General features: G+C 41.1%; 1 protein-coding gene across 1 annotated transcript; it reads left to right on the forward strand.

The window, feature by feature from the left end:
• Window positions 1-1,831: 1,831 nt before the first annotated feature.
• On the forward strand, window positions 1,832-24,396 carry LOC148826639 (antigen WC1.1-like). Its single transcript, XM_088926360.1, has 15 exons — window positions 1,832-1,889; window positions 7,547-7,867; window positions 10,964-11,272; window positions 12,312-12,626; window positions 14,263-14,490; window positions 14,565-14,663; window positions 17,200-17,514; window positions 18,501-18,803; window positions 18,979-19,047; window positions 19,248-19,559; window positions 20,188-20,331; window positions 20,618-20,716; window positions 21,084-21,155; window positions 22,887-23,036; window positions 24,221-24,396. The coding sequence occupies exons 1-15, from the start codon at window positions 1,832-1,834 to the stop codon at window positions 24,394-24,396; spliced, it is 2,970 nt and encodes a 989-aa protein (XP_088782486.1).
• Window positions 24,397-25,077: the final 681 nt, after the last annotated feature.

Below are 25,077 nucleotides of genomic sequence, written 5' to 3' on the forward strand. Positions count from 1 at the left end.
AGATGAGCTTCTGTTTCTTTTGGAAAGAGGAGTTTGGGTAAAGTACTGAGGGACCCAGAGCTCTGTGTGTGAGTCTGAGCTGTGAAGCTGACTGAAAAGAGTTTTTTTTTACTCTGCTTCTGATATTTTTTTTTCCTTTGCCAAGTGATGTTACATCCCCTTCAGATACTCTGCACAGATTGTCAGAGTGAGAGAAGGAGAGAGAGAAGGAGAGAGAGATGGAGAGATAAGAGCACACACAGCGAGAGAGACAGGAAGGTGGAGAGAGAGGAGAAGGAGCAGGAAGACAGTGCAGGTGTTCAACCACACTGTGACCACAGGAGACAGGAGGCTTCTCTCAGCTGCTGAGGAGCTTAGGGCTCATGGTCACTCAGGCTCAGAGGATCTGGCAGCAGTCAGGTCTGAGAGCTTCTCCTCATACTGACACTGGAGCTCTGAGAGTCACCTTCCTTTTTGACAGGAACAGCCCCTCCTGTTCAGCCCTGAGAGACACTATGAGAGAGCTGTGTAGGGAGAGGACCTGCCACCCTGTACAGCACTGGAGCTGTGAACACATGACTCCTTTTGTGTCTCCCTATACAGCACTAGATCTCTTAACAGTGGGCTCTCCTGTCTCTGTACAGCCTCATCACACTCACACCCACAGCCTCACAGTACAGCCTGGCTTCTTGTCCTGGAAGAGCGCAATGTTCAGACTCACTGCAGAGTCTGATCTGAGGCTCCAGTAAAGCTCTGCCTTATATCACTGCTGTTAGGCTGTATTAAGAAGGACTGTTTATTTTTAATTCATCATATTTTTGCTTTTTCAAATTTGAAACTGACTCCTGCTCTGCTGCTCCTAATGCTGCAGTTATTACGGTGAAGCTGTAACACAGGAGCTCTGCTATATTGAACAGGAGATTTTTTAAATACAGCATAACTACTAATACCTTTAAGAATAATAAGGAGGTGGAGGTGAGCTGTGTCCTCACTCTGTTCAGCCTGGGGGTGTATCAGCTCCACTGTATTTTTAGATAGTCTCAGTCTCACAGTCAGCTCCACACAGAGAGACATTGGGGCCACAGCTGGAGGGGCTGGAACATCTGTGTGGACTGGAGCTGCACAGGGACAGACTCAGGGTCTGAGGGACTCTACTGGAAGAGCTGCTGTCCAAGGCTCAGTACAGAGGGGACAGTCACTGCTGGGCTTTTCAGATCTCTGCTCACAGCCACAGGACAGGCAGTTCGTATAGCTTGTCTCTGTATTCCTGTGCTAACTGAGTGACCTTTTTACCACCTTGAGGACTGCTGTCTGGAGATACAACAACCTCTTTGTGACTCACAGCTGGACACCAGTCACTGGACACTGCCTGACACTCGCATGCAAATTTTATTTAGCTTTTGTATTGAACATAATTGAATAACTTGATAATTATTTAAAGTTACGTAACTTGTCTAAATAAGAGAAAAGTGCAAATTATTTTTATCTGATCCTTTCCTGTCCCTGCAGCACCTGCAGCCCTGCTGTTTGTATCGGTATCTGTGTTTCCTCCTATGAGACACAGAGCTGCTCCTGTCTCTCCTCTCCTCCGCGCTGCTGGGAGTGTCTTCAGGAGAGGAAACAGTGATGTGTCTCTGATATATATGGAGAAGACTGAAAGGGCCCTGTGTGATTGGTGTCCCGCCTGTGTGAGAGGTTCCTGCTATCAGTCTGAAAAGGCAGTGCTGTGTGTGATTGGCGGGGCGGGGGGCTGTGTTGTTACTGGGGGTCTGGTGTGCGGAGCAGCAGCTCAGTTGCCCTGTGGGCTCAGGGGTGAAGACAGGGGTCTCAGCTGCTCTCTGTCCTGATGACAATGGAGAGCTGCCTGTCCATCTTCTCTCTCGCTGTCCTGGTGCTGCACAGCTCAGCCAGTAAGTGACCAGTCTTCTCCTGTCCAGACAGACAACAACTGGAATTAAATTAAGTAAAGTTTTGATGGAAATGGAGCAATAAGTGGGTTGAACAATTTTTGAATTTTTATTTAACATTCAGCTTTGTGGGTATTCATCAAAAATATTATAACTGTATTTTATCTTGGTCTGTAAGTAAGGAAATATAATTAGCTGTGTCTAAATATAATTAGTTGCTTTTAATTTTTATTGGATTTTTTAAAAATATTCTTAAGATTTCTAAATATTATATAATAATAATGTTATAGATGGATACAGCAGAAGCTGGCCATTATCACCCTCTATTGATAATTTGTGAAAACATGGAGTGTATAAAATCTTTAAAAAGTTATTTAACTTACTCGTTACTGTAATAATAAACTTTATATATAAGTGATAATTTGAGTGATATGCTGTGACATGTGAAAAAGTCTTCATTTACTCGAAAACAAAAAAAGTGTGAGCAATAAAAAATGTTTCTAGAATAATATCATATTATACAGGATGATTCAGAAATACCCTGGGTTGTTTATTGTTTTATTGTGTTCAATTCTGACTCCTCAGTATTGTATTATTACAGACTGGTGCATTAATAGAGATACACGTGTTTTTAAATAGTGAATTATTATTGAGACTGATATTAAATTATTACAGACTGATGTATTAATAGATATACAGTTAATATGTTGTCACCACCTAAAGTGTTTATGCTAGAGAATTAAGACTGGAGTTTTAATGCTGCCATTATATCTTTGGTGTATTCAGACAGTCCAGGTTTCTATCGTTAGGCTGTGTGATATTCAGTTGCTGTGAAAACAAGTAGTTCCTCTAGGTGTTTTAAGAATATGTGTTCCAATATGATAGGAAGTTATGAATGTGAATTCTTCATTTTAAAGACATACAATTACATTTTGAAAATGTATTTTCAGTCATAGGACAATTACCTCTTGTATTTTTATAGTGTGAAAATAAAACGTGTATACTGTATGTATTTGTATTTGTATACCTTGTTCATAAAGACCAGGCTTGCTTGTTTTCACATTGAAAAGCACAGGCTGATAAAAGTTACATTCATTATTGGTTTATAAGCTATAAAATGAAAAATATTAACAAAATTGTGGAAATTCTTAGTATTGTAGGTGTATTATTATTAACTGGGGTCTCATCAGAAACTGAGGTGTAACATTAATAACATTAACAACTACAAGACATTGTGGCATTACAGGAAGAATTAAAAAATGGTAGTTGTGTTTTGTGTTTATACAGGATTTGTCTATTATTTAACAGCTAAATAATTTAATTTGTGTTTTTAGGTTAGTTATCTAATGACAGTTTTTTTTTGTAAATTGTGAAGTTTTAATAAGAATGCTTTATTGTTTTTGACTACATTCGGAATCTGAAATTATTATCAAATCCAATTATATAAGTATAAGTAATACAAATTAAATATTTAATTACATGTTATCATACAAATTAAATATTTAAAAATTAATTCGTAATCACAGGACTCAAGTTTAGATTTTTGAGCAGTTGCTCAGGACAACATCACAATAAATGTATCTGTGCCTATATGTTAAACCTGTTGAATTCAATTAAATTCAACTGTATTGTCATTAAACTTACACAGGTGCAAGGTATAATGAAAAGTGTTTCTCATTAGTCACTCAGGTGCATTATATAAATAGGACAGAAGATAAGACAATAGACAGTAACACAATAGCAAAAACAGTAACATGTAATAACATAACATAAATAACATGTAATCAAGTAATCAAAACTGTGCAAAATTCCGCAAACAGAGAAAATATTACAGGACAAAAACAGTGCAAGGTAATTCTTGGAAAAGTGCAAAAATAGTATGGTTAAAAATAGTATGGTTAATTAATAAATATTAAATATTATTACGACCGGTACAGTTTTACTGGGCTGTCTGGTATTTTTGAAAAATGTTGTTCTTTAATATAATTTAATCTGATGATCATGTGTTAAGTTTAGATGTTGGCAGGTAAAGGCTAGAAAATCATTGTCAACAATTCACATACAGACAATGGGAATATACACCTCACACACATTTCAGCACAACATGTGAAGTACCTGTCAGCCTCTGACCACTGTTGTGACCACAGGTCCCACTAACACAGAAACACTGGTCCCAGGACTTGGAAGCCACAGAGTTAGTACAGTGTCCAGTACAGTGACCACAGTCTCCTGGAACCCAGGACCAGCCATCTGAGGTTCTATAGTCATTACAGCCACTGCCCGCCGTAGTGACCACAGTATGCAGAAGCGCTTTTCTGTTTAATTTAAAACTCAGCTTTATGGATATCCCTTAAAATTATAATTGATGCTATAAATAAGGGAGCTTATATAATTAAAAATAATTATAAATAATAACAAGAATTTCACCTCTACAATTAATCATAATATTAATTCAGCTTATATGAATTTTTAAACTATTTTCTATTAATGCTGTATTAATAGTTTTATATGCAGTTATACACTATTACACACAACACAGACTAAGGATAGTGTTTTTTAAGTACTAACATATAATTATTATAACTATTAATATTGTAGATATTTAGCAACCTTATCAAAAATGATATACAACTTGACAATCCCTTATCTATTACCTTATCTATTACCACAATAATAAAATACAAAATTTTAGCTGTAATTTTGGTGTGCTAGGACTTGTGGAAATTTTCCCATTTGCAAACAAATAGGAATACAAATGTTTTAACAATAATACAACATCTTCAAAATATTTACCAGGGGTTGTTTATTTCATTGTGCTCAATTCTGCCCTCTCTAACAGGTATAATAACACACTAGTGTATTAACAGAGATCAGTGTGTTTTTAAACACTGTTGTATTAATCGGACTGATATTTAATTTTACACACTGATGAATTAATGTGTTATTAAACACTGGAGTATTTTTAGACTAATATTTTAAATGAGATAAGTGTGTTATTTAATACTAGAGTATTATTGAGACTCCAGTATTATTACCATTGACACATTTTGTATTTGCTGTATTATTAAAGTAACACTAATAATAATAACATTATAACATTATGGAAATGTTATTAAAAAATAGAGTATTTTGAGAGAAGGTGACAATTTTAGTGCAAAGAACTATTACAGACAGGTGATCAGAGATAAAAGTATATTTAAGGCCCGTTTCCGATTAACAAATAATATTAGTAACTATTGCAGGTGAATGTGCTAATACAAATAGGAGTACTGAAGGTAAATGTATTAAAATATTTTTGATCCATGGTTATTTTTGAGAATGATTACAGTAGTTTTAGATACTATGGTAATTATATTACAGAAGGATCTAACATTGTAACATGATTGAGGACAAGACATATAGTTGTGTTTATTTGTTATAACAGTCACATTCAGGTGGTAGGTATTTGTATTACAGTGTGTTGTAGTTTTCTGACCTGAATCCATACTGGGTGCTTTTAGACAACAATGTCCAGTTTCAGAGTCCTGAGGCAAATCTTGTAGTTTTTTCAACTTTAAACAAAAGTTTGGGATCTGTTCAGACTAGAGTTTTATTTGAGAAATGTGTCTATTATGTTGGAAGAAATGTGTATTTGACCCGGAAGTCCTTCATTTTGAAGAGAGAAAGGTTTAATTATTTTTTCCATGTTTATTCTGCATTTGACTGATACTTCACAGCTAAATGAATTGTTGTTTGTAAGTCTTAGATAACTAATGATAGGGATAATCTTTCTTACATTATGGAATTTGAAAAAAAAGATTAATAAAAACAACCTGTGCACTGTGATTCTAGAATATATTATTAAGTGCAACTATTCAATTCAATCTGTGAATTATGTACTAAGAGGTAAAAGCTAAAACACATTGTTCACATATTTATCATGTAAGCATAGCAAAAAATATATGAATAAAAAGTAGTATTTAAATGAATTGTAGCATATAGTGTGTAATGGAAAAAAATATTTCACACTCCAAACTGAAGGTGATTGAAAATGTAATCAAAAAGAACAAATCTAGTTACTGTAAATGTGCCCTGGACAGTAAGTATACACACTTCACGTACAGTCTGGGCTGGGACTGACTCAACAGCAACATTCCCTTGAGTGCTCACCCTGTCATTCAGACTGGGTCAGGACGTCTTTCAATTAAACCTTCAGTCTTTCATTCAGGCTCCCAGTCACACTAATCACCTCTTTATTTGAAACTGTTCAGAACACCGAATCTCCATCATTAGAGCTAAACCTTGTGAACCTAGCGATCACATTACTCTCATAGTCAAGTTTATCACTTGGTTATTTTAATTTCTCACTACTCCTGCTCTTCGATCCTGAAATATTTTCTGTGTTTTAATTCTTTCCTTTTCCTCTCTGACTCTCCAGCATTTGTTTTCTTTATTTCAGCTGGGAGACAGGTGTCCCTCTTTATTTTTTCTTTCTGCTCACCTTTTTCATTCAGCCCAGCAACCTGCATTCGATCTGTTACTCCCTGATCATTCAAACTCTGAAAGAGCTCAAAGTCCCGTGCCTGGGTTTCAATTATATCTCCTGCTGCAGATTTTCCATCTTTCTGCAGCATTACACTTCACATATTTCAGCACAAGTTGTGAAGCATCCATCTATTAAGAAAATATTTTTATTGATTCTGTTTTGGATTTTATAACTTATTTTCAAAGTAGACCATTAAAAAGACTTATCAGTGTTTAAATCAGTGTCTGATACAGACATGTGGTCAGTGTGCACTGCTAAGTACATGTGGGGCCTGAGACCCAGATACACCAGATACACCAAACCTGGTTTCAGTCATTCAGCCTTCTGACACCACAGCCACTGTCCACTGTACTGACCACAGCTTCCAGAAACCCAGAACACCATCATTACAGTCACTGTCCACTATACTGACCACAGCTCCCAGAAACACAGGAACACACTCATTACAGGCACTGTCCACAGTCCTGACCACATTTTCCAGAAACACAGAAACACCGTAATTACAGCTACTGACCACTGTACTGACCACAGCTTCCAGAAACACAGGAACACCGTAATTACAGCTACTGACCACTATACTGACCACAGCTTCCAGAAACACAGGAACACCATCATTACAGCCACTGTCCACTATACTGACCACAGCTTCTAGAAACTGATGAACATAGTCTTTACAGCCATTGTCCACTCTACTGACCACAGCTTCCTGAAACACAGGAAGACCATCATTACAGCCAACTGACCACTATACAGACCACATTTTCTAGAAACACAGGAACACCATCATTACAGCCACTGTCCACTGTACTAACCACAGCTTTTAGAAACACATGAGTACAGTCTTTACAGCCACTGTCCACTGTAGTAACCACAGCAGAACAGCCCTCTGCAGTCACACAGTGATATGGACAGAGAGATATATAACAGGATCTGGACACAGGTGTGTGGAGGGAGAGGTAAGATGGCTGCTGGTGGACTTCCTGTCACTCCACTGTCTCTTGTTCCCCATGGGAGAGACTAGCAAACCAATCAAACAGGTAAAACAAAATAAAAATTCCAGATGTGCTTCTAAAATGTCTTAGTATAAAAATATCCTGTAGACGTGGTGATAGGGATTGTTTCTCTCTCTCTGCAGGCAGTGCTGATGTGAGGCTGGTGAATGGTGCCAGTCCCTGTGAGGGGACAGTGGAAGTGTATCATGGTGGAGAGTGGGGGACAGTAATTCACTATGGTTGGGATCTCAATGATGCTACAGTGGTGTGCAGACAGCTGGGCTGTGGATCTGCTGTTTCAGCACCAGGAGGAGCTCACTTTGGACCAGGGTCTGGATCAGTCCTGCTGAATCAGGTCAACTGCAAGGGGTCAGAGGCTGTGCTGAGGGACTGTGGAAAACAAGAAGTGAAAAAGATTAGCTATTATCAGGATCATGACTGTGATGCTGGAGTGATCTGTTCAGGTAAGAGACACAGACTCTCTCCAGTCTCAAGCACTGAGGATAATTAAAACTCCTGCACCAATCTAGAGTCCTTCATCGTTTGTCCATCCTCCCATTGCTGCTGCTCCTGTCCTGCTGAGAGCTGTAACAGCACTCATCCCTGTCACTGTGTGTCTTTTCTCCTTCAGGATTGTATTTCCTGCAGTGTGTTGAAAAGATATTGAAAACTGTCTGAAACCCCCAACCCCACCTGTATGATTACTGTTAGGTTTTACAATTGACCAATAAAGAGGCCAAAGGACAGTGTTTGATCATAAGGCTGTAAATCTACAAATAAATTTACAGTATGTGACCGATAGATCAGTATAAACAAATTTATTCTTGGTCTTGATTTGAAAACTACTGTTTGTCTTCCTTGTAATTCACCAGCATCATTTTCACTTACAGTTCTGCTGTGTCTCTAATTGTGTCTCTAATTCAGATTCAAAGAGCTGTATTGATCAAAGAATTACAGCATTGACATTGAACATCAGTTGCTTTTCTCTGACATATTTACAAACATTACAACAACTACAACATTCTCTGAGATTGAGTGAAACAAATTAGTTACAACAATATCTAAAAACTATAGAAATAAAAACTATAGAATAAAAACAGTATGACTGATATATATTCTCAAAATTTAATCTATTACAAAGTAGAGGAGATCTCTCAGCTTCCTGGTCCATTTGGTAGTCAGTATTGATCCAAGGATCTCATCCACTGTTTCTTCAAGAAAGCTGGGATATCTGGGTAACCTGTTCCATATTCCTACAATCCTTTAGCAAAGGTGCCCTCAGTTCTTAGTGTACATATGTAACCTTTTTAAATACATAATGAATACAATCACATTCTTAGAAACTAACTAAAAAATCTGATGTAACATCTCAGAAAATGTCCTTCTCCCTCTGTTCCATGTCTTCCAGGGTTCAGGTTTCAGAAAAGAAAAACGCTTTGTAAGTTAGTGTCAAACCCAGAAGCCAGCTGCTGTAAACAGGCAGGTCTTTGGATGAACACAAATACAGCCTTCATTTCCAAAGTAGTGTTTCATTATTTACAGAACAATAAAAACAACCCAAAAACAAAAAAAAAACTAAAGCTAAACATTTGAATGAGCATCTTCACATGAACTAATACAACAGGCAGTTAAGCTGCTTACCAGCTCTTTAATATCTTTCTCAAAAGTGATCAGTCCCTTCCTTCTGCTCCCATCTCATCAGGGTGAACTGCTTCCTGCTTTTAAATGTCAGCTTACAGGCGACTGAGGATGGCAGATCAATCTTCATGGGTTTGACAGAAATCACAATCTTGTCTTGTCTCCACATGCTCATCCCTTTACAAATTAGAAAATAATATGTAGGCACTGTACCTGAAATAAGGTCACATATGCACACGTCTGTAGCCAATATATACTATAAATACATGAAGAATAATACTGTTTCTATTAATCTTAATAGAAGTGAGCTTTGGTAATTGAGCCTATACTTCCTAAGGGTCTGTTTCTCTTTACTGTCTTACCCTCAGCTAGTGTGTGTTGTCATATTGTCCAGAGTGTCTGTCAGTGCCCAGGTCAGACAGTCCTGCTCCAGCAGTGCCAGACTGTGACAGTCCTGGTCTTGTCCAGAGTGTGTGTCAGTGCCCAGGTCAGACAGTCCTGCTCCAGCAGTGCCAGGCTGTGACAGTCCTGGTCTTGCCCAGTGTGTGTGTCAGTGCCCAGGTCAGACAGTCCTGCTCCAGCAGTGCCAGGCTGTGACAGTCCTGGTCTTGTCCAGAGTGTGTGTCAGTGCCCAGGTCAGACAGTCCTGCTCCAGCAGTGCCAGGCTGTGACAGTCCTGGTCTTGTCCAGAGTGTGTGTCAGTGCCCAGGTCAGACAGTCCTGTTTCAGCAGTGCCAGGCTGTGACAGTCCTGGACTTGTCCAGAGTATCTGTCAGTGCCCAGGTCAGACAGTCCTGCTCCAGCAGTGCCAGGCTATGACAGTCCTGGACTTGTCCAGAGTATCTGTCAGTGCCCAGGTCAGACAGTCCTGCTCCAGCAGTGCCAGGCTGTGACAGTCCTGGTCTTGTCCAGAGTGTGTGTCAGTGCCCAGGTCAGACAGTCCTGTTTCAGCAGTGCCAGGCAATGGGGAATCTTTTCTTTGAGTATATGACATGCCATTCTGCTTCTGTGAATTTGGTGATATGGATCAGTTTTTTTTTCTTCTGTATTTATTAAGTCTACATCCCTAGCTACACTGGGAATCATGAATTGTAAGAAGCAGTTCGAAAATGGATGGATGGATTTGTGATCAGTTTCTATTTTTACTTATTCTACAGTCAAATGTGTTCCACAGGTGGCATCTTCAGCACTGTGGTTATTGCTATGAACATGTGGAACAGCTGGAATGAGGGTGATAGTTTGATTTGTAGTATTACACAAACTGATTAATTTAGTGTCTCTGATTTTCATATCTTGTATTTGCCCCAGCGTAAAGGTAATGATGCACTGAACACCTTCTTTGGAGGCACATGTTAGAGCACAGAGGTGGAGATTGATGATTTAGAGTCTTTGATCTTAATAGAGTTTAACATTCATCTACAATTATTAGATGTACATGTATCTACATTATTTCTGGAGGAAAAAAATCAATTTTACATTCAGTAAAAACATTCAGCCCTAAAAGATTTTTTGGTTTAACTATCTGATGTTGACCTTTCAGATTGTCTTCTGACTCTCCTCTCTTTCATTTCATTTTTATTTATATCCTATTATCTACTTTTTTATCTATATCTATCCTATTATCTATATTCTTATTGAAAGCACTCTGCATTATTGTACAATTGATTGTAATAGTGTATGTATTTCTAAAATGTAATTTTCTACGCCAAATTGTAGGTGTAAATCTGTTTATGAATGGAACAATAAGAAGTCAAGATTTAAATTGAGAATCTATCATATTTATTTTTTCACATGAAGTTGGTTTATTTTCATAGGGTAGTAAGTTTAATTCTCACAGGCACCAGGTTCAGTGGCAGTGAGCAATGAGCTGCACTATGAGAGATTACCTGCTCAGACTGACAGCCTGTAGTTCTCTATTGCAGGTTTTGTGAGGCTGGTGAACGGACACAGTCTCTGCTCTGGGAGAGTTGAGGTGAATCTCAAGAACACCTGGACCTCAGTGTGCGACTCTGACTTTGACTGGCAGGATGCAGAGGTTGTCTGTCGGGAGCTGGACTGTGGGGCTCCTTCGGTGATACACAGAGGCGCTCATTTCCGACAGGGCCAGGGTCCAGTCGGGTCAGAGCAGTTCCAGTGTACAGGACAAGAGTCCAAGCTACGGCACTGCCCCACTGCAGCCAGGCCAGAGCAGAGCTGCTCCCAGAGCAGAGCTGTGGGTCTCACTTGCACAGGTAAGATAAGATCACTTAACTAAAGGCAAGGTTGTTGTCATTTGTGAGTATTGTAGTATTTGTGAGTATTTGTGGGTATTGCAGAGGCAGTGTATGAGACTTGTGTAGGACTAGTGTAGCACTGATGTTGGACAGTCCCTGTGTCCCTGGAGGTCACATCTTAATTAATATCAGCTGTGGACCTCCAGTTGGCCTATATATAGGTAAATGAGAGATCTAGTGAGACATGAGGAGCAAAATAGATTACCAGTGTCCAGGAAAATTATTTGATTGAGACTTTGTTTTTGTTTTTATTTTTATTCATGTCTTGGATTTGTTAATTTTAGTTGTTTTGAGTCAGATTAGGACAGGGAGTTAGCCGAAGACTTTTCTTTTTGTGTTTGTTGTGTTTTCAGGTTCACAGCTAGTTACTTTTTTAAATTTTTCTTACTGATAGGACCTCGCATATAACTGTGATATTATTTAACTAACGTTGTATCTGAGATTGTCAAATAAACTAGTACTCTGGTTTGTTTTTTCAAAAACAGGCACAAGTGCTGTTTGTTTTTGGGTTTTTTTGCGGCTCATTGTTAGCCACAACGGGCACACCTGCACACTCTCTAAGTTTTGGGAAGGCTAGGTGGGAGCATAACACAACGCTCTTCTTCAGGTCTAAGGCTGGGGTTGTAGTGATGAAAAATAAAAGTGAAAGCCTTCAGCTTGGAGGCTGATGATCGGGCAGTATTTGTTCTGCGTCTTCTTCTCCTGGTTGTCCTTCCTGGTTTCATCAGGCCTGGAGCAGGGAGCACATTGTCTCCTGTGAGCTTCACATCACTATCTTAGGTGCTGGGAAAGCTTGGCAAAAATAAAAAGTAACACATCTTGAAGAAGCCTTAACATGGCATCACAATATTTGTTCTTAGTCAAAGCTTTCTGTTGGTCTCTCGGTCACTGAGAGCTGGATGTTACAGTTTTTTCATCTTATTGATTTTTTTTTTATTGTTGTATTTCATGTGCCCTGTTATGGTGTCATGCTGATGAAGTTCTCTCTTATCTGCAGGATACACAGGGTTCAGGCTGGCGAACGGCTCGGACTCCTGCTCTGGACGAGTGGAGCTGCAGTACGACAGTAAATGGGGGACAGTGTGTGATCAGTGCTGGGACCTCACAGATGCCAGTGTTCTCTGCCAGCAGCTGGGCTGTGGGGAGGCTGTAGCAACACCAGGACAGGCCTGGTTTGGACAGGGCAGTGGACCAGTATGGGCTGATGTGTTTGATTGCAGGGGGAATGAGAGCCGTCTCTCAAACTGCTCTGTCTCCTCATGGGGGAGAGCAGTGTGCTCTCATGGACAGGACGCAGGAGTCATCTGCTCTGGTGAGAATGCAACCATCAAACCAATTTACATCTTGATAATTAAACATGTTAACTACTAAAAATATATGAACTCGGGACATGCAGCCATTACATGCAGAATGTAAATGTGATTTTGACACATTGCTGGTGCTCCACTTCCATCAATCTTGAACTTAAACTTGAACTTTATTGCCATATGTAACCGGTACTGGTACAATGGAATTCTTACTTACAGAAAGTCTCTCGATTGTAAAACAAGTGTAAAAAAACAAAACAAAGTGCAAACAGTGCATCAAGACAATGTACAAACAAACAATAGACAATGTGCAAGTAAACATGCAGGCAGTTTGAATGTAAACAATACAGACGTGTAAACAATGACTGGAGACGTACAATAAATAAATTACAATGAGGTAGATGGTGATGGTGTGGGTGTGGTCCGAGGGGGATGGCTAAATGTGTTCGCCAGTCTCACTGCTTGTGGATAGAAGCTATTGAAGAATCTAGTGGTAAGTGTCCGTATGCTCTTATATCTCTTGCCTGAGGGCAGTGGGGTGAAGAGCTCATGCCCTGGGTGGTGACTGTCCTCTGTGATGGCCAGAATTCTACCACGGCAGCGGTCCTCATAGAGCTGTTTAATCTCGGTGAGACTGCAGCCGATGATCTTCTGGGCCATATTGACCATTCTCTGCAGTGCCTTTCTTTCTCGCGAAGAGGTGTTGCCATACCACACGGTGATCCCGTTGGTGAGGACGCTCTCGATAGTGCAGCGGTAGAAGTTCACCAACACATGTATTGGCATCCCCCATCGCATCCCCCAATCTGTTGGATCCTAGTGAAAAATTGTCTTTTAAATTGAAATTCCAACCGTTTTCTAACAGCTTCATCCAATTTAGGGTCATGGGGGAGTTGGAGCCTACCCAAGCAAACAACAGGAGAAAGTGATACCAGTCCATCACAGTGCACACACAGACACAAACACACACCGATACCTGGGGCAGTTATCCCAAAATCTAAATAACCTGTCAGAATGTTTCTGGACTGTGGTAGGAAATCCACGTGAACATGGGAAGAACATGTAGGTCATTAGTGCTGTGAGGCAAGCAATGTTAACTACTGCACCACAATGCCATCCAATAAATGAAACATGATGTCCAAACATTTTGTTGAAAAACTGTTAATAATGAACATTGGGTGGAGTGGTGGCTCTGCGGCTAAGGATCTGTGCTTATGGCTGAAAGGTTGCTGGTTCAAATCCTGTGACTGGCAGAGGAATCCTACTCTGTTGGGCTCCTGAGCAAGGCCTCTAACCTCAACTGCTCCAGGGGTGCTGTACAATGGCAGATCCTATGCTCTCTCCCTGTCTGTGTGTGTCTCATGGAGAGCAAGCGGGATATGTGAAAAGATAATTCCTAATGCAAGGAATTGTTTAGGGTTAATAAAGTGATATTATTATTATTTAAAAACAATGCTTCTTGAGGTTGAACACATGGATGTGTCATGTTAATTTTACCAAACGATAACGATGAAATCAGTCAGGTATGAACAAATTTTCCATCCTTTCACCTGGACAAAACAAATTCTCCATCTCCGTGGGCTGGTTTTATGGTACTGATATCTGACTGACAATAAAACATGATGTTCATTTATTTTTTAGATTCATCCTTGTCAGCTCTAGATGGTGGAGTCCAGCTGTCAGGAGGAGAGAGTCACTGTGATGGCCGGGTGGAGGTTCACTACAACAGCACCTGGGGGACACTCCTCCAGCACTCCTGGGGCTACAGAGAGGCCTCTGTGGTCTGCAGACAGCTGGGCTGTGGCTCAGTGGTGCAAATATACAACTCCTCTCTGTATGAGACAGGCGACAGTGCTGTGTGTCTAACAGGTATTCAGTGCTCTGTAGTACAAGTCTATAACTCCTCTCTGTATGGGACAGTGACAGCACTGTGTGTCTGACAGGTATTCAGTGCTCCGGGGACGAGTCTCACCTGGTGAACTGCAGTTCTCCACAGACAGTTAGCTGCAACACTGGACAGGATGTTGCCCAGCTCTGCTCAGGTAGGAGCCATTCAAAGTATTTTTGACTGTTATCATATGCAGATTGATATGTAGGACATAAAAGACAAACCCTAAAAGATTTGTCACAAAATATAACAGCTGGACCTGTTAAGAGTTAAAATATTGTATGAAGTGATATTTGTTCCTATTTTAAGTCTTTTGTCCATTAATATAGACTGATAATAGAGCTGGGATAAATGTTTCCTGAAACTTGAGCATGTCTGTAGAAGAAGCTCTGTATATTGTTCGATCCAATCATCCCTTTCTGTAGAGATGCAGTGTTTTGTCATCAGGTTAATGCACTGCTGACCACAGATGTGAGGCCTGTGCTTCTAATTCATTAAGATCTCCTTTCTTGCAGTTGTGAGCAACAGAGATGAAAACTGAGAATATTTGCATGACAAGTCAATACATTAATAAAGAACAATGAAACTCTACAGCCTAAGGAAACAAACATTTTATCTATTCATTTTTTTGAAAGAATGATTGGTGGGCATTACCAGAACATATGGATGTAGATGCACTTACTACATCATAAGCATTGAAAAGTACTGGTTTATTAGGTCCATAAAAACAATCTTTTAGTGTTATTAATGATATATAATGTTTTATCTTGAATGGGCTGGATTTCCATTGATATAACAAGAAAATAAACATTAAAACATTCAGAATCTGTCACGCCCGACATCCCTCCCTAGAGGGCGCTTCACTGCTCCCATTATTGTTCGTGTGATTAAGCTCTCCAGGTGTACCCTTTTAGTGTTATTATTTAAGACCAGCTCTTCCAGTCCTCGGGGCTCATCATTAGGGTAAGATGTTGCGAGGCCCGCCTAGCACCAGGACACCCTACGCCCGTCTCCTGAGGGCATAGGCCTCATCCCCGACACCTCCCGCTTCCTGAGCCCGGGGGCTGGAGGATCTCGCCCCGTCACCCTTGGACCTCCATGTTTTGTTTGTCCGTGTGCTCCCCCCTCCCGGGGATTTTAACTTTGTTGCGTCCCAGGATGGATTTCTAGTTGATGGACTCTCGGACTGTGCTTTGACCTGCCTTTGGACCCGTTTGGATTTGGATGCCGTTTTGTCTTCCTCGTACACTGTCTCACAGACTGTCACTATTATTTTGTGCACTATTAAACCCCTGTGTGTTCCTTTTTACCACGCCTCCTGTTTTCTCCAGCTCTTACCGCATCGCATAGGGTCTTCTACAAGATCTGACATGGATTTCAGTCCGTGTTCGTGACATAATCTTAACAAATCCATTGGAGATGGAGTCTCAGGTTGTCACAGAATCCAGGGGAAATTTCCACCTGGAAGAAAGTGCCCTTAAACATCTTGGGGTGCAATATCTTGTGAAGTATAGACAGTAGAGGCCTGGACCAGGGCTTGGATTGAAGATAAACCCTTGGATATTAAACCTGAATCATCACATTTCTCATATGTCTTAGTGACATAGGCAGTGCTAGAGAGGCTATATATAGGATTTAAGCAGTAAAAAAGAAGACTTCTTACAAACTGATTGCTAGAATCTGATTGATCTGCACTTGACTGACATGCAGGCAATGAAGATTAAACAAAAACTTGTTTTTTGCTCAGCATTGCCCCAAACAGCAATGATATCTCTCTAAGCCTCAGAATGGTCAGAATTCATTGACTTATAGCTATTTCTATTCGGGTTTTCTACAGACACTTAGTTTGAAGACAGGGTAAAAATCCATAGTTTACCCCTTGTTATATAAAACATTTTTCCCTTATAACTCTATAATCTGAAATCCTCTATGATGCATAAACAGGCTAACCAGAGAATTACCCTGCATCCTAAATGAACAGAATATGTTCTCACTAATATAATGCCGAAAAGTGAATGAAAATCTACTTTCTATTCTAAACCTCCAACTAGGAGAGAATGCCTTTAGCCTGAGGATTGCACAATAAAGGAAACCTGAAAATGTTTTAATGTTCTTAAATTACAAGACTGCAAGGTCTCTTAAACAAGGTTCCATTATTTAACTAGAATTTTATCTCCAGTTCTTCTTGTCTGACATGCCTCCTCTCTCTTCCTTCCTTCAGTTACCTCTCTCTTCTTTCTCTTTGTTTATATTTTATCCTGTGAATTTAGTCTGATGACAACTCTAATAAGGAGGTAATTCGAGTAAACCAAAAGATTCACTTTGTTCCTCTGTGCTTACCAGTTCTGCAGATATGTAAACTAATATTTTTGAGACTCCTAACTTTTTTTTAAGAGTCAACGTTAGCTTGAATGACACCACTCCAGCCATAATGATATATATGTCTCTTTCCTAGCCCAGCACTCCCTCAGGCTAGATGAGGTAGGAGGTAATTGTATCAGCAATGTTTATAGAAATTCACACCTGAAGAAGGCTCCACGGCCGAAACGTTGTGTTTTTTTTCTTCTTTTTTTCAGCATGGAATAAGCCTATTGTTCCTTTGCAGCCTACGCATGCTGATGCAGCTACCCACCTGAACTACTATGTTTATAGGAATGTGTCTTTATCATTTGGTCCTGCCTCTCTCCTAGCCCAGCGCTCCTTAAGGCTGGTTGGAGCAGGAGGCGATTGTGCTGGGAGGCTGGAGGTTTATCACAATGGCTCCTGGGGGACAGTCTGCGATGACTCCTGGGACCTGGCAGACTCTCAGGTGGTGTGCAGGCAGCTCCGGTGTGGGACGGCCCTCAGTGCCCCAGTGCCAGCCTCCTTCAGCCAGGGAACTGGACCCATCTGGCTGGACGAGGTGGGCTGTATGGGGAACGAGTCATCTCTGTGGGAGTGTCCTTCAGCAGGGTGGGGACAGCATGACTGTGGACACAAGGAGGATGTGAGAATCCTGTGTTCAGGTAAACGAACGAAAAAAAAATCATCCATATTCTCGAATTCCACAACGTGGATATGGTTTGCATTTGGAGTGCTTAAATATATCCTACTGAGGAAAATTCAGTTCAATACAGTTTAGTTTTATTTGTATTTTTTCAATGGACATTGTCACAAAGCAGCTTTACAGATTTCCAGGCCTGAACCAAGGCTCGAAAGGGGGAGCCTATCCTCCTCTGTTAATTAAAATGAACAGACATGGTGAAAAAGATAGTATTTTTATTTCAGTAATGTGTAGTGAGGTCCAGCAGTGTCTGGAATGTTCAGTAGTTTCCTTTGGTTGAAATTTCTCTGGGAAGTTGAGTTCGACAGGTAGAAGGAGCTGGATTCTGGGCCTGGCTTCCTAACACTCCACCTCAGAATAGACAAGAAATAAAGTATTAGTGAATGACAACGAAAACAGAAATTGGTAGGTTGCGTGGCTTGTTTTTCCTTAATATTTATCCAAAGGCTAGACTGAACAAATATGTTTTTAACCCAGATTTGAACGCTGGGAGTGCGTCTTAATTCCACACATCTGCGGGGAGGCTATTCCAGAATTGGGGAGCTCTATGAGAAAATGCTCTGTTGCCAGCTGTGACTTTTTTAATTCCAGGAACAACTAGGTAACCTGCTCCTTGTGATTGAAGTGTACGAGAGGGATTATAAGGGACTAAAAGATCACTCAAATATTTTGGGCCAAGATCACGCAAAGCTTTGTAAAAAGAGACTAAGATATAGTTATGATACAGCTGGGAATGCTGTAGAACCACACAGTCCTGTCACCTTCATATCAACTGTGTTATTGTACAGCTGTCCTTGTTTCATTACGTGAGTCAGTTATAACTGGATTAGTACGGGAAATGAGACTGGTTGCTGTTCACATTGTTTGCTTGTAGTTTCTTACCAGTTCAGAATGAAATGCTGTCTTGTCAGGGTTTGTTTCCTTTGACTTTCCTTGCTGTCTTGATAGATCATACTCTCCTGAGGCTATCTGCAGGCTGTTCAGGACAGGCAGAGGTTTACTACAATGGCACCTGGGGCAGCATCTGTGCCAACAGCATGACAGACACTACAGCTGCAGTGATCTGTAAACAGCTGGGCTGTGGAGACAAGGGCACCACTAGAGAGACAAACTCCAGGCTGAGCCCTGATCCCAAATGGCTGGACTTTGTCTCCTGCCGCAAACACGACTCCACCCTGTGGCAGTGTCCCTCCTCCCCCTGGGGCCAGAATGACTGCACAGACCGAGAAGTGGCTAATATCACCTGCTCAGGTACAGAGGGAAGAGTAATGCTCTGTAAATTAGTGTTCTGCCATATTTAGAACAGACAAAAGCTTTAAACTGAATTCTTATTAATTTATATCCAAACATGTATAAAAATGAAAGCAATGTCATTGTTATTTATTTTATAATAATAATGTTTTTATATGATTATTAATCTTTGAAGGTCCTAGAAAAGAAGCTGACAGAAGCACTCCAGCCCCTCAGGAAGAGCAGCCTCAGCTGTACTGCCCAGGTGAGTTCAGTGTGTAAAACACTCAGAGACACCGCAGCCCTGAGCTGAGGAACAGTAACCATACAGCTCTCTTCTAGAGCCACTCAGTACCTCACTGATCTCTACTACAGTCACTGAGCTAAATACACTCAGTAACCTCTCTGCTCTCATCTACAGTCACAGATCTGATGACACTCAGTAACCCTTCTGTTGACTTTCAGTCCCACTGGCTCTGCGCCTGGCTGGAGGCACTAACTGCTCTGGCCGGGTGGAGCTGCGGTATGAGGGCCCCTGGGGGACAGTCTGTGACGACTCCTGGGACCTGCAGGATGCCCAGGTGGTCTGCAGACAGCTGGGCTGTGGGGACGCAGTGAGTGCAGCAGTAGAGGCCTCATTCGGACCAGGGAGTGGCGCCATCTGGCTGGACGAGGTGAACTGCAGGGGCAGTGAGGTTCACCTGTGGGACTGCTGTCACTCTGGACTGAATCAGAGTGACTGTCGACACAAGGAGGATGCAGGGGTTACCTGTACAGGTGAGGAGAGTCTTAGAACTGTAGATGAACAAAGTAGGAGATTGATGGAGAAGATACACTGTTACACATATTCTATCACTGCTTAATATCTTAAGATCATCAGTCACAAGATCGGGATGTTGTGTAGCCCTGTGTGTGTGAACAGCACTAGACTTTAATTCTGAGCAAGACACCATTCATCCTGCAATCCTACATTTGACCTCAAGGAACACATGTAAAGATTTTTATTTTATTAAGACCACTCTGGATTCAGCTTGCTATAAAACCAAAGACAAAATAATGACAGTTCTCGTATCTCTTTTACAGGTTTGTCAGAGCCAACATCCAGTCCAGCAACAGCTACAGGTGAACAGAAATCCTCCTTGTCAGTGATAACTCCTGTCTTTCTGTCTCTTCAGATTCCCAGTGTAGCTGTAATGTCTCCTCTCCTCTCTCAGGGTGAAGATCAGTGTTTTCAGATTCCCATTGTAGATCTAGTGCCTCTCTTTCCTCTACGCACCTGATCCTGAACCATCATAGCCCCATATGGGAAATGGGGGAGGACAGAACATTCCATCTGTCAAAGCGTACATGAGCCCAAGAGCACCTCTCCTGATCCCTGTTCATCCATTGTCTCCCCCTTTCTCAGGCAGAACCAGGACAACACCCCAGACACAGCTGCTGGGAGGTCTATCTGCCTCGCCCCTGGTCCTCCTGCTGCTGGGGGCTCTGCTCTTCGTGGTGCTGGCTCTGTTAGTGGGGCAGCTGATCCAGAACAGGAAGCTGAGGAAAGGTAGGGAGGGAACTCTCCATCCACATAGTGACCTCTAGTGGTCAGTTCTGTCACTCACATGGAACTGATATTTATATAATTACCGTGAGGAATAAACCTGGTAGAGAAAACCATTTGAAGTTTAAAAAAGATTATCAACAATTACAGATGGAGATATCAGGAAATTTGCAAATCCAGAAGCATAACATTTATGTGCTCAAATGTCCAAAGAAGGTTTAGTAGTCAATGTTTGATCTTGTACTCTGCTCCCTGCATGTTAACCCTGAGTGTCTGTTTCCTCACACAGCCCTATCTAAGGGAGCACTCGCCCCTTATCATGATGCCATCTATGAGAAAATAGAGTATAAACTGGCCAGAGAGGGAACCTACAGTGCCCCCAGGAGACGTGAGTGGAGAGAGTCTTCAGGTGTGATTGATCTCCACCCTCTGAGGAAGATCTGAGGACTTAAAAATTGTAGAAAATCTAACCATCCTGGTTTCTGACTGGTTTTCTCAAGAGGTGTGTTAAGGTAGATAAAGAAAATGATCACATCACTATCCCTGGGCTGCCTTATAAAAAAAAGTATTTTTTAGTTTTAAACCTGTAGAGTTTACTTTCTCAACTGGTGTCAAACTAAGTGAAGAAAATCAACACAGCACGATTCTGGATCTGCCTTATAGACACAAACTCACATCCTGGCTTCTCTTCCAGTAGAGGACAGTGTGGTTGCTGTCTGACTGCAGGTAATATTGATCTGTTCTCCTGTTCACAGGGAGATTCCTCTCTGATGAGCTGCCCTCTGGATACGATGATGTGGAGGACAGTGAGGGAGACCCAGTACCAGGTGAGGGGAGGTGGAGTCAGGGGGCTCAGTGTGGGAGTGGGTGGTCTTCAGTCCAGTACTCACTCTCACCTCAAACCAGGATGCCATTTAGAGAACTTATGTAGAAAATACCGAATTATACAAATAGAACCACATGTGTTTGATACCTTATAAAGCCAGCTCTTCAGTGTTGCCTCACACTAGCCTTATCTCGGCAGATCACAGATGCTGAGCAAAACTATAGCTGGTCAATACTGGGGTAGTAAACAAGGTGCTGCTCTAATTGGTTTTGATAGAAAAGGAGACTGGGGAACAGCATGCTGTAAAAACTGCCTTTCAGATCAGATAAATCAGCGACCCTAGAGTTATGGCTTAACTATACTCCACAAAACATTTAAAATCACACTACAGTAACTTTGCAGCTCTATGGTCAAAGTAAGTCTGAGTCCGGAAGTGTAAATTCTCTGTCTCTCTGTGTGGTTCAGGAGACTCGATACCCTCTCTGAAAGAAGAGATCCCAGAGTACTATGATGATGCAGTAACTGTAGCTCAGAGCCCAGATGCATTGTCAGGTGGGTTACTTCAGTCCAGTCAAATGGGGGAAACTCTGCACCAATCTCAGTGAGTCTGACTCTCTCTTTGATCTCAGCCTCTGAATATGGAGTCTGTGTTATCCTTCACCAGTCACATGAGTCTGACTCTCTCTCTGTGATCTGAGCCCTGCACACTCAGTCTGCTCCTCTTCAGTTGCTCATAGTGTCCACATCACCACTCTCTCCAAATACAACCAACCTTTCTCTCCCCTGATGTCCTTCAACATCTTATTTTAACATTTAGGAATTGTTTGAAATATATCACTGAAGTGAATAGGATTAGAAATCAGGTTCCCTGATCTCCTGTACTTGTCTGGAGTTTTAGTTCCTTTGTGATATTCAGTTAATCAGTGTGTTCTGAGGAGCTCCAGCAGTCCGGTGCTCTAGATGGCTCAGTGCTCTGATATGTGTCACTGAATCTGTGCTCTTTGTGGTTCAGGAGAGAAGATGTCCCCTGTGACAGAAGAGGCCCCAGAGTACTATGATGATGCTGTAACTGTACCTCAGAGCCCAGATGCCTTGTCAGGTGAGTTATTTCAGTCCAGTCCCATAGAGAAACCCTGTACCAATCCCAGTGAGTCTGACTCTCTCCTCTCACTGTGCACTGCACAGTACATCACACTGAGTCTGGATTTTGGGGCTCACATTACTGCTCTCTGTCCAAATATATTCATACAACAAAATCTAGGATTAATTTTAAATTTATGACAGAAATGAATAGGAGAGGAAATCAGGTTCCCTGATCACCTGTACTTAAGAGTCTGGTGTTTTAGTCATAACATGATGTTTAGTTAATCAGTGTGTTATGATGAGCTCCAGCAGTCCTGCGCTTTAGATGAAACAGTGTTTTGATGACTGATAGTGACATTGTGCTCTGTGTGCTTTAGGGGAGCTAATGTCTTCTGTGAAAGAAGAGGCTCCAGAGTACTATGATGATGCCATCACTGTGCTCCAGAGTCCAGACACTGTGTCAGGTGAATTATTATTAATAAGATTGAGTACACCCTGTACCAGCCTGCATTAACCTTTGTCGTTAGAAATTAGTCTTGACCTAATTTCGCATCTGCAAATAAATACTAACTGGAAGAGAAGAGATCTCTGACAGGCCAGTCTGTGTCAGAATGACAGAGACATTACTGACCTGCTCTTCTGTTCACAGGGAGACTCCTCTTTGATGATACACAATCTGGGTACAGTCATGTGGGGGACAGTGAGGGAGACCCCGCTTCAGGTAAAGGGGGCTACAGCCAGGGGGCTCAGTGTGGGCAAGATGGTTCAGTAATGGGGAAGGCGACTCCCAGTAATCCATGTCAGTGCCACTTTCATTCAAGATAAGGGGGCATCAGGCATTTTGGGATCAATATTCGCCAGTACAGGCTGAGAGACTGTACTGGTACAAGGTTAGACTTCATAGATCAGAGTCTCATTGAAACCCAAATACTGACATACCCAGCCAATCAGATGTTTGAGGTTGATCAGCTGCTGATCTATTATGAGAGAGTGAGGTCTGGGCAGAGCAAAGCTCTGGATTCCCCAAGACCAGGAATTCTGTTCTCTGACTGCAAAAAGAATGAGTCCAGAAAATACTGTCAAAGTATTTCTTCACTGTGGTTTTAGAGCACTGGAACTTCATAAGCATAAGTGAAATCTGCACTGAACCATCAACTCATCCTAAAAAATACAATTTGATTTAAAAAATGTCCTATTCAAGGCTTTTGACTAAATGATTGTAACAACTGTTCTGTATATTGATTTTGTAGCATCCAGGTTCATAAAGAGAGAGATTTAACTGTAGGTCGTATTCTGTTTGATTTTTAAAAAAGCGGCTACTGTATATCTCTTCTTTTGGCCTGTGTAGGTGTTCTGTAAAAGTTAAATACTTGGTGACACTTTGTAGTTTCTCTGGGTGGTTAGGAAGTAGTTGCCTAAATTTGTACAATTCATGTGTGCTGTACATTTCTTCTGTGTGTTGTTTAGTGTGAGTATTGTCATTGTTAACAAATATTTAACTCATTGTGTCTGAAATATTACTTGTTTTCCCAAAGCTGTACCAAAGAACAAAGAACTAATCTGCCTTTAACTATACCAAAAGCTTGGGTATATTCTTAGCAAAATTTTAACAATTTTTACAAGGTGGGGGCTATGATTTTTTTAATTATTAATTTATCTACTCTGTCATTTCTGATATTCACCATTTTCATAACCCCTATTTGTAATTTGTAATATTATTTCAATACCTGATTCATTTGACAAACCGTATTTCAAGTATTAATTTTGTGATACTATCTATTTCTAGCATTGTTTATAGGCAATTAATTCCTATAGATTTTAAAATCGCACATATACAATTAAAAAAACTGCATACTGTACCCGTGATTAAAAATTGATGGGTCCAATTTTAATGACTTGCTAAACCAAAAATATCAGCTTAGAGTGTCCTACCTGTCCATCAGTTGTCCACTGCCTGTCTCTTACTCTGTGTCTCTGTTTCAGGTGTCCCCCACACTGGCCCTGGAGTGGACAGGGTCCTGCCCACACTGCCCTCTGAAGAAGGAGTCTCTGCCCCTGACAGGGCTGACTACGATGATGCTGGGGACGAGTCTCAGGGAGAGGATGGGTGCTGTGAGACTGACAGGGCTGTCTGGGAGAAGCTCCTCCTGCAGGTCTAGACACAGAAGAGCTCCACCAACAGAGTCACGCAGTCTTACAGCAGCTCTGAGCACTGAGACTGTCTGACACTGTCTGTGACCTGAGTCCACTTCACTCCACTGTTTCCACACTGACACTGTCTGTGACCTGAGTTCACTTCACTCCACTGTTTCCACATTCAGACTGTGACCTGAGTCCACTTCATTCCACTGTTTCCACACTGTCCTCGGTGTCTGTGTCTACAGCACCTGCAGCTTGTGTTTTAGAAAAGGGAGGCTTGAACATCCCATTTCTGCTCAGTCTTTCTTCTTTTTATATTTTGATGTTTTAGAAATTAGAAATAAAACCATTCATTGATGTTCAATTCTGAATGTACCACTTTTGATGGTAACATTTTTTTTATAAATGTTATTAAAAAGATGTTTTGCAATAAACTTTTTAAACCCATTTTTATCTGCGTGTTATTTCTAATGTATGATATTAAAAGTATCAATAAAAAATTAAGGAGCCCTTGGCCACTCACAATGATAATATCCACCTCACAGGAAGAGGAAATGTAAATGTTTATCAACTTAGTCATATAAATTGATCTACACAAAGGACACTGTAGACAAAACCAGACACAACATAAGACAACCTGGTATTAAAATTTCCCTACAAGAAGGCACAGAATCCCAAAATCTAAAACTTCAGAAATGTTA

This window comes from Atractosteus spatula, chromosome 10 (assembly GCF_055471065.1).
Source record: "Atractosteus spatula isolate fAtrSpa1 chromosome 10, fAtrSpa1.hap1, whole genome shotgun sequence".
NCBI classification, from domain to species: Eukaryota; Metazoa; Chordata; class Actinopteri; order Semionotiformes; family Lepisosteidae; genus Atractosteus; species Atractosteus spatula.

Coding starts and splice junctions, on each gene's coding strand:
- LOC148826639 (XM_088926360.1), top strand. CDS start 1,832: ATGGAGAGCTGCCTGTCCATCTTCTCTCTCGCTGTCCTGGTGCTGCAC. Junction 17,515..18,500: donor TGTGAGAATCCTGTGTTCAG/GTAAACGAACGA, acceptor CTGTCTTGATAG/ATCATACTCTCCTGAGGCTA. Junction 18,804..18,978: donor GGCTAATATCACCTGCTCAG/GTACAGAGGGAA, acceptor TAATCTTTGAAG/GTCCTAGAAAAGAAGCTGAC.